We start from the raw sequence: 10,081 nt of genomic DNA, 5'->3' as shown, positions 1-10,081 counted from the left end.
GCAGACGGCAGGACAGGCTGACATCCTGGGTGTAGCAGTGAGGTACGCAACTGGCCAGGGGATCCACAGCCCTGGGGAGGTTCTTCTCAGACGTCCCTTCTGGAACCTGGACACACACACACACGCACATGCACACACAAACGGCAGCTGCTATTGATGTTGTTATCATCAAACCGGTTGCTGAGTCAATGGGATGTTAAAGCTACACAGGATAACTTGGTACCTTAGCAGCACCTCAAGAGGTGTAACGCTAAAACTCCCATAAGAATCACTGACACAACATCAGAGTGTGTTGGTAACCATCCATCAACTCCTTCCATGGGGCAAATGCAGCAGTGGGACCTATTTGTATATATTCCCTTTTGACTTTCAACAAATGTTTTTGTAACAGCTGCAAACTCCCATAGTTACTATATTTCGATTCTTTTTTTCTATCCAGGACACAGATTAAATGAAATACTAATTGCAATGAAAATTCATATTTTACCATTAAAAGGGTTATTATATGTTACAGTATATGTACTAACTACCTACCATCAAATTCACTTTCACTTTGTGCATGTGCCTGATCTTTGCATTCTTCCCAGGAAAGGTGGACCCCGCCACCAACAATGGAAACACCATATAGAGGAGCACATGCATTACACAAATACATTGAATGGCTGTATCTTACGAGGTGGCAGCCAAATAAAAGTCTCAAATATGGGATTTTTTTTTTCTTTAAAACAAAAGAATCTCACAGATGACCACTTTTCAGTTTTACAGACCTTGTAGATGTGAAAGCCGATCGGGTGGAGGTCGGTGTCTGGGCGGTGCTGATGCAGGGTGATCCTGACGTTAACCCCAGATGTCCCTGCGAGGTCGTCGCACAGGGTGAACGGGAAGCGGGGATTGAGCCAGTGGGAGAGGAAGTTCCTGCTGCCTCCGGCGCTCCTCCCCCTCGCCCACGCACCCCTGAAGTATACCGTCTCCCAATCGGCGTCTGTCGCAGATGGCGGTGACGGTCCCCCCGGGCTTTTCAGAGCACTGTGAAGGGCACAGAGGTTTACAATTTGGTTTATCAATGTGACGCCTCTAAATACAGTGCATAACACACACTATTCAAGCTGCTAAGAAGTAAAGAGTTTGACCATGTCCGTGGGTTCAGAGATTGTCATGTTCACTTTTAGGCCGAAAAATGCCAAGGAGAATAAAAATAATAAATTGATAAGGCAGCAACACGCAGGGTCCAGTATCGATACCAAATACAATTTTTCGAGTTCCCATGGAACGTACCACCAGTTTATGCGGTTCGCTCCTCTTTTCATAAGCATTACTACTAAAACGAGTTACAATTTAAGCCAGTTTCCTTTGAACGCAGCATCGGCCGACGTAATGATGCAAGTTTTCAGAGTCCTGGTGACACGCAGAATTAATACTACAAGCCGATACATTTGTTGTGTGTTTTACGTAGATCTGGAGCTGCAAGCGAACTCCATGTGTGAGGACACAAACACAGAATGTTTTCCACCCCTACAGTTTGTGTGGACTTGCATCTGAACCAATAAACGTGCACTTACGTGCAGTTTAAATATCCCTGAAGAACAGTGTTTTAAGAATTATGATCGCTCCTTGATCACGCAATGTGGACACAAAAGAAAAGGTCGGTTCATCCAATGGTTCTTAGAACTTCCTGTGGTGCGAAAATGTCTTCTATTAACGATAATAGTGAAATAGTGTTTCAGCCCTGTGAGCTGGACCCCTAATAAATATAGCTGCAGGCAGCAATACACAGGGTTCGGTTTAGTTGTGTTAGGTAAAAAATTTTGTTTTTGAAATACATTTTGTTTAAATAAAGACTTGTTTACTTTAAATGTATTATCACATTTTTTGTGTGTTTTTTTCACATGGGTATTTCTCATGCTCATGTGTCCGACTAATCACCGTGGACTTAACGTCTGGAACAATCACGTGCACGGTATGATGACGTCTTCTGTGACCGATTATAGTTCTAGGTTTTGTAAGACGCAACAGAATTTACAGCTTTACGAGTTTCCTTTAAACGCAGCCTTGTCTCAAGGTGTCTGTCTACGTGTCGCAAGTGGCTGGATGCGAATGATTTCCGAGAGACGAAGCTTGGACTTAAATAGCTTTGGATGACGATGTCACAAAGCGGGCCGCTTCTAAAACTAATCAAATCGCCAAAACGTTCTTCTACTTCTGGTAAAATTTCACAAATTTCTGTTCCAAATATAGATCGATACTGATAAAACTTGAACATCTGAAACATCCTGGTTCTAACAAGACCTCGGCCATGTCTGTGTGTACTGCGATCGTACGCATAGAAAGCGTCGTGTTTCAAATACTTTTAGCCCGAAACATGGCAAGATTAAAAATAATAAAAATCCCAGCAGGAATGCAGGATCACTTCCTATAGAGCCAAATTATAATTTTCCGAGTTCCTATGAAACGCAGCATTACTTCCTACCAACACAAGTTACAATATTCCGAGTTCCTCTGGAACGAAGCATTGGCTCCCTTTCGTCTCGACCCAGATCCTGCAAGAAGCAACCAATACAGTCTAGATTCTAGACCGCAGAGCACTGTGCCTCATGAAAACCCCCCCAAAGCCACAACCTGCACATATAACAAATTGGATGACGATGTCATGAAGCGACCCGCTCCACCATATGGATCAATGTGGATCAAACTTGGACCACAAAGTGTCTGAACTGCCCTGAATACAACGGAACGGAAAAATGCCAAGGAGAAAAATAATAACATTTCGAAAACAAATTCAATAGGGCTCCATCCTTGCAGGCTAGACCCCTTATAATAATAATAACAACAACAATAATAATAATAATAATGCTGATCACATTTTTAATAATTAAAACATGACAGGGCATTTGGAAATGACTCCCTGCACTATGACTTAGTGATGTCAGTGGCAGTGATATATTTTTGCCCCTCTCTGTATTTGGCGCCCGTTACCTGAGGGATATGGGCGAGGAAGAGAAGACTCTGATGAGGAAGCCGGACTCGGCTCCCGCTAGGAAGGTGCTGGGCACCAGGAGGTAGTAGCCGGCCTCCAGGTGGGCGTGGAGCACTACCTCCCTCTCGTACGCATGGCAATTGGTGGAGGCACAGGGGGCTTTGTTCAACATCCGGGCCAGGTTGAAACGCTTCTTTTCCACCTAAAAGCGGTCACATCAAACACACGCATACAGAAATCAAGTCAACGGAACCAAGATGCAGAAATTTGGGGTTGCGCTGCAAATGTGTTTTGATCCGAGAGTACCAGACTGAGCTCGGTTTTTTTAATTTTTTTGGAGCTCACTCCACTGACCTTCCACATGTGGAGAGCGATGGCCTGGTAGTGCTGGTGTTTCGTGTTGGGGCCTCCCTCCGGTGGTTTTGTGCTCCTGCCTCTCCTCTGCTGCAGCAGGGAGACCAACACCTCTCCTCTCTCGCACACTTTGAGCCAGAACTTCGGGTTGCTGCCGTAGCTGCTGCTGTTTCGGCAACCACCCGCAGAGCACCCATTCACCCAGCGGCCGGCCAGCTGATGGCTGCGCGTCAGCATTTTTCCTTGGAGGCGGAATTGGTCGTTAAAGATCGAACACAACCACTTCCTTCCAAAAGACGATCTCTCATGACAGTGTGAAAACACGTACCGGTGAAGATGCTCTTTAAGTGGCCGTCCTCACCGATCGGGTAGCCGACTGTAATGTCGTCAAACTGCGAGGTGAATTCGGTCTCGTCCATCCAGAATTCCCCCTCCTCTGTTCTCTTCTGGAGCTCTGAGGTGCAGGCGGCGTGCAGAGAACTCCAACCTGCCCCACTGGAAATAGAGAGAATGGTATGACAGTGAGAAACTAAAGCATTTACCAAAACTATTCCTTATGTGTGGAAAAAAAATGGGCTGTAGACTTTGTTTGGTATGAACCACATTTATGGTAAGAATTTTGTTTTGGTAATAATTACATCTCAGAACAATACGTAGAATTTGTCGAAAAGCCAAAGTTCTCTCTGTGCAAAGAACCCGGGAGATTTAACGGAACCCCAGAGAAAGAGAGATTATGTTTGTTATGTGATCCCTTAATAAATGAAAAGTGAAATCCCTATCATTTTCTCGTAGTTTCCTTGTATGAGGAAATTTTAAATTAGAAACACATTTTGGTAAAGGCAGTTTATACATTGCATGTTTTTTTTTGGAAAGCCTTTAAAAAAAGGATGAATATATTGTTTCCATGATGAAATGTCCTTGTGTAATTATCTTTGTACACCAATACAACAATTAGAATAGTGTCTTGTAAGCACAAGTGGGCTGCATTCTTAAAAGTGCACAATGCATAATTAAATCAATCGACCAATCAATCAATCAATCAATTGTGGTTGAAGCCCTAAATCCCTTCGCACAAACAAATCACAAACACCTAGACACCTACCCTTTGGTCCAGGCTCCTCCCCAGCAGCTCCTTCCCCAGGGGTTTCTGATCCTGAGCAATCGTATCATCGCCCCCGACACCGTCTCAGTGTCGAGCCACTCCATCACACTCATGGCGTGGTACTGATCCAGCTCACTGCAACCTAGACATGAAGCATTAACCACATACAACAAAGACATTACTACAGAGTAAAGGCTAGCTGGAAGTCATTTCCACCACCCAAGTTAGACGCTCTCCCAACCTCCGGGGCCGCGGTGAGTGGAGCAGCTTAGCGCACATTCCTCTCGGACCGGCTGCAGCAGACTTAGATCCAACCTCATCCGCCTCCTCCTGACGCAGTCGCTGTCCCGCACCGCTCCCTGCTCCTCCTCTGGCTCACCGCTCTGCAGGCTCCAGCGCTCGGCCAGGCCTCCGCTCAAATCCACCAGGGCTTCCGACACCTGCCCCGCCCACAGACGCTCATACGAGCCGTGGAGCCTGGCAGGTGGACGAGACAGGTTCAGGGAAATAAAATTTAATACGAACAAAAAAAGATGTTGACAATTGGATTTAGTTCATGCTTGGGAAAATTGAGGAACCAAAGTTTCCGCGGGTACTCACTTGGCGTAGGCCTTCTCCAGCAGAGCGACCCAAAAGGCGGAGGGGGTGTTGCATCGAGAGAAGCAGAGAGCGGAGCCTACGCAGGGCAAGAGGTCGTCAATGACCACGTCTGTCCAGTGTCCCTGCTGCCAGAGACGAAAGTGAAAGGAGCCCCCGTACGTAGAATCACCCCATCGTGGCTGTTTTGGGGGCAAAACCTTCATAAAAACAGAGAGGGCGTCGAAGGGTTTGAGGATAAAGAAAAAAAAAAATACTTTTGGTTTAACCATTTAATATTACTGTGGTGGTCAAAGTTAGGGTGTGCAGTATACAATAACGTGGCCTTTCTCAAGGTCCCTTGATCTTTCAACCACCCTGATCTACAAATGAGTAAAACTTGATTCATGTGTAAAAAAAACAAACAAATAAAAACACACATGTTTGTTTTCACCTTATTCATGAGAGGTTTGTTGTTCAGCAAGAAAGTGCAGGCACAGAGGAACCAGCAGTCTCCTAATGAGCCCTGCTTGGCATGGCCATTGCTGATGTTGGCGGGGAGAAGAGTCGGGCGCTCACAGATTTCCTGCGCAGGTAAAGTGAAGACACAATAGCGAATATCAATTTTCTAAGTGGCGGTGTGAGGTCAAAATAAAACGCAGCATTCCTAAACGTACAAACATTGCACTTTACTTTACCTGTGGACGCCGCCACGTTATGTCTCCCTGCAGCCTGGCGATGGGGGTGGAGCGATCGTGGAACAGGGATGTGTCGTCAGGGGGGAAGTCTGGGTCCTCAAACAGCTTCGCACCGCCCCGATCCGCAGCCCCCGTGGCGTCCATGACCGCCGCCTTCCCGAATCCAGACGTTACTGCTCTTTTCCAGTCGGTCCTGCCGACCTCGAGCGAGCTTTGTGCTTCAACGTTAATTTCACCATTGTAGTCCACTTTACCTGGGAAACACAGCGACATCGCCGTGGCACTGATTCGATCATGTAAATGTATATCATGCATGCTGTTCACAAATAGAAAAGCACTTTACATATGGCTAGGGTTAGTCTTTAGAAGGATCCCTCTCATAGTAACGTTATGATGTGACTTATTATTATGCACCTACAATAATTTGGTCCTCATACAATCCTGCTCGGCAATTACCACTATGATAAGTCAATGATGAATTTAATCGCATTACATGTATGTCTTTTTTTTTCATCTCTCATACCTTTACTCCATCAAATCCCCATCAACCCGTTCAGCACCGTACGGCTCCCTCCATTGCGGATGATGGAAATAGCGGTTCGCTTCTCTCAGTTTTGGTAGCGTGTCGCTGTGCCTTGACGTAAACATTTTGTCCGTGCCGCAAGGGAGGAAACCATTACAAAATATATTTTTTGTCAATGAGAACGTGAACGTTTCATAGAAGCACCAGGCGCCCCACAGGACAGAACGTCAACACCGATGCACTTCCGGTTTGACACTGCTGCCCATTCATTGAGAGAATCCTTCCTGTGCGGTTGTTGGCTTAGCGCGCCCCCTAGTGTCAGCACGCGTATTACTTGTTGATAGATGGTAAAATAGGCACTGATTCGTTGATTAAGTAATAAATGATTAAAAAAATATATATATGAAATATACCTAAAAATAAACAATAAAGAATGAACTAGTAAACCAATCTCCAAACGTATCTTTTATTTTTTCACATTTATTATCAAGCCACTCCTGTTGTTTTGGCATGGATAATCAAAGCATGGACACCAAAGGACAAAATGTATATATTTATTTGCAAAATCATTCAAAACTTTTGATGAATATATATATTGGTTGTATGGTCAAACAGCTTCCGAAAGATACCACAGTCCTGTGTACTACATACAAGATTGGCCTAAAAGCCTGGCGTGGTTTGATCTGGGCTTGAAAATGATTTTGTCGAAGGCGATGACACCTTGAAGCTTTCAGTCTGATGCCGTTTGGCTTTCTTCCTGTAGAGCACAAAAAAAGGAAGCGCTGGTGAGCAATAAACCGACATACTATAAGACTTAATGCGTTTTAGAATGGGTCTGCGTCTTGTCTAACTGATTGGTATCAAACATGGTGTTACACGTTAAGTGCAAACCCGAACAAAAACGGTTATCTTACTCGTGTATGAAGTTTATTCCATCCTGGACCCACTTTCTGTTAGGATCGGCGCATGCAAATCTGTTCCTCACGGTCCGGAAGCTGAAGCAAGACGGGAGCGAAAGATCAGATTTTTATCTGTTTGTTAAAAGTCACTTTTGTAGATGTATACAATGAATTGAAGGAAGCATTGTTTCTTACACCACTGCATTTATCCCGCAGCCCTCGGTGACCTTTTGCACAGTGTAGTCTTTCAGCATCCTCTTGGGGATGGGCTTTTTGGTGTAATCCGTGCAGCAAAACCTCATGGAACCTGGACGGGAGAAAACAATCACAACAAAGAGTGCCATACAGCTTGAGAAAGAACTTCTGCAAAACAAAACAAACGCACACTTCCCTGGGGCAGAGAATGACTAATACAGTTGACACGTGACAGAACTGTGGCACGAGGCCTCCTTACTGCTTTCAGCCAGACAGGCCAGCAGCCCCAGCAGCGCCAGTAGGGTGCAGAGATAGAGCACGAGCCTCGCCATCTTCACGTCGGGCGGCAAACGTTCCCCGAGAGATCAGACGCTGGGAAAGGAAGCTCAGATTCTACAGACTGTACAGAGTGAGCGTCGCAGTTTAAATATCATCACCGATGGAATTCAGATGTCGCCCCGTCGACCGCAAACCCAACAAGCGTGGAACGTCGGCCTAGAAATGTATTTGGGTCAGATGGGAAGTGTCACTTATGCATTGAGGGCACATTATCGGTGCAAAAAGCCCTCTATCTTTTCCTCTTTGATTGACATCACATTTCTGCTTGTCAGCAAAACAAACCCAAGTACATAACCCCATACCCAATAGCAAAGACTCCCAATGTCTCTTTGCTATTGGGTATGATGTTAAAAACTTGGCTCATTAATTATGTGATCTCATAATTAATTGTTTTTTTAATGTATCATTGCTGTTGTTGTTGTTGTTGTTGTTGTTGTTGTTGATGATATTGTTGTTTTTTATTTTTTATAATGGGATGAAAACAATTTTAAGGAATAAACTGCAATATAATGTAATATCATTACATAAGGAGCAATTTAATGTATTTATTTGTTTTATTTATTTTATTTATTTCATTTGTTTTATTTATTTTATTTATTTTATTTATCTTATTTATTTTATTTGTTTATTTTATTATTTTTTTCTATTTATCTATTCATCTCTATTGCAACGCAACAGTGATACAGATAAGATCCTATATTGAAAAGGCTGAACTTTGCCACACACTTCGACCATCAGATACGGTTCATTTACATCAAATACTGAAATGAATTTCCATTAACTTGTTTAAGCACATGAGGTATCGATATTGTTGACAGCAGAGTAACAGCAATCAGCAGTCATTATGCTGTGGCTGTGATTTTTAAGCATAGTTTGAGTTAATAGGGTGATAGTGCTTATAGTAGATTACTATACAGTACTGTATGTAAATGCACGGAAATGGAATTTATTAATATTCTGGTGTGCTTTGAAAGCAAACGGTTGTGGTTGGGGATAGGAAGAAGAAATATTATGACATTTATCATGACCTATTTACAATTTTTCACCTCTGCTTGGGGTTTTGGTCCAATATTGCAAGTGTTCCTCTGACCTAGAAAATGTCTCCTTTCACAACCTCAAGACATACTTGAAGCGTCCTACACCCTTGCCGGCAGGGCCATGGTCTACTTGCAACAATGACATTCTTCTTTTCTTTCTTGACTTTGAATCAGACTCGATTTGAAGCTTTGTGTACTTTCCGAAAACATGTCACATAATTCCTCCACATTCTACCTGCATGTCTTGTTTGTACTTTAAAAGCGGGGCAACGGAAAACCACAACTGTGACATAATGTGAACAAATGTCGCTCAATGAATAGATATGTACATATTCTATTTTATTCCAAGCAAAATCTATTACTGCATGTACTGTGCTGTTTGTTCACATCGCTTACTTGGAGATTCTAATTGAAGCATTCTTGAAGGGTGAAATCTACAGCCTCGCGGCCCACAAATAGCTCCTGTCCCCTGATGTATGGAATAATCTATCCAGGACGGCGCCGCATCGCTCTCCCCAGAGGTCATCCCGTGTCTTTTTAGTCCCATGTGACGGATGAGCTTTGCGCAGTATTTCCAGGCCTGTGAGGATAAGATCTGCGACGGTTTGTGTTTGGCAGAGCTGTAAACACAAGTAATGGAAAAAATATATATAGATATGCTAAAGTGCCGATAAGGTGTTTGAATCAATAAAGATAATAAAGGCAGCACATTTTCTACCGGCACTCCTCTAGGTTATAACGAGGGGGGAAATAAATCAGTGAAAGGTGGTTTTTTTTTTGGACTGGGTGGAGCAAAGGGGGAAATTTTGTGGCGACATCACCGTCGTGACGGTGTGCGCACCAGGAAATCCAAGTGTCCCGTTTCTGGGTGGATGTTTCCCCACTTCCTGTCCTGGTGTCCTATAAAGGCCCGGGGCTGATGAGCGGGTCCTCATCACAGCCTCTGACACCTCACCTGGAATCGTGACAGCAGAGACACAAGCGTTGCTCAGAGGCACTTACAACCAGCCCCCCAAGAGACATGCAGAAACCACTTGGAGCATCGGCAATGACAACCCTCGTGGTGCTGGCCATTTGTCTGCTGGCTACACAGACATCTGCAGGTTCCATCTATTTATCTATCTATCTATCTATCTATCTATCTATCTATCTATCTATCTATCTATCTATCTATCTATTTGTCTGTCTCTCTGTCTGTCTGTCTGTCTATCTATCTATCTATCTATCTATCTATCTATCTATCTATCTATCTATCTATCTATCTATCTATCCATCTATCTATCTATCCATTTATCCATCTATCTATCTATTTGTCTGTCTCTCTGTCTGTCTGTCTGTCTATCTATCTATCTAATCTCCATTCATTTTGTTTCAGCAACTCATC

The 10,081-nt window shown here is 43.8% G+C and overlaps 1 protein-coding gene and 1 long non-coding RNA gene across 2 annotated transcripts in view; both read right to left on the bottom strand.

Annotated features, from left to right (window-relative positions):
- Positions 1 to 6,279, bottom strand: part of capn10 (calpain 10) — a gene marked incomplete at its 3' end in the record, with an annotated part of 6,542 nt that extends 263 nt beyond the window's left edge. The window contains exons 1-11 of the mRNA XM_080011008.1: positions 6,228 to 6,279; positions 5,705 to 5,958; positions 5,461 to 5,592; positions 5,031 to 5,227; positions 4,672 to 4,907; positions 4,431 to 4,572; positions 3,657 to 3,823; positions 3,329 to 3,570; positions 2,974 to 3,176; positions 768 to 1,026; positions 1 to 106 (exon numbers count right to left, since the gene is read on the bottom strand). The exon at positions 1 to 106 is cut by the window's left edge and continues 88 nt beyond it. Coding sequence (XP_079867134.1) covers positions 1 to 106; positions 768 to 1,026; positions 2,974 to 3,176; positions 3,329 to 3,570; positions 3,657 to 3,823; positions 4,431 to 4,572; positions 4,672 to 4,907; positions 5,031 to 5,227; positions 5,461 to 5,592; positions 5,705 to 5,848 — 1,828 coding nt within the window. The 5' untranslated portion in view covers positions 5,849 to 5,958; positions 6,228 to 6,279. The remainder of the gene's footprint in view (positions 107 to 767; positions 1,027 to 2,973; positions 3,177 to 3,328; positions 3,571 to 3,656; positions 3,824 to 4,430; positions 4,573 to 4,671; positions 4,908 to 5,030; positions 5,228 to 5,460; positions 5,593 to 5,704; positions 5,959 to 6,227) is intronic.
- Positions 6,280 to 6,722: 443 nt separating this feature from the next.
- On the bottom strand, positions 6,723 to 7,464 carry LOC307238208. The gene is made up of 3 exons (XR_013844429.1): positions 7,322 to 7,464; positions 7,142 to 7,222; positions 6,723 to 6,984 (listed from the first exon to the last, which is right to left on the bottom strand). It is a non-coding gene; the product is annotated as an uncharacterized lncRNA (long non-coding RNA).
- Positions 7,465 to 10,081: the final 2,617 nt, after the last annotated feature.

This window comes from Zeus faber (genome assembly GCF_960531495.2).
Source record: "Zeus faber genome assembly, chromosome: 12".
NCBI lineage: Eukaryota > Metazoa > Chordata > Actinopteri > Zeiformes > Zeidae > Zeus > Zeus faber.
This window is presented reverse-complemented; position numbering and strand designations above follow the sequence as displayed.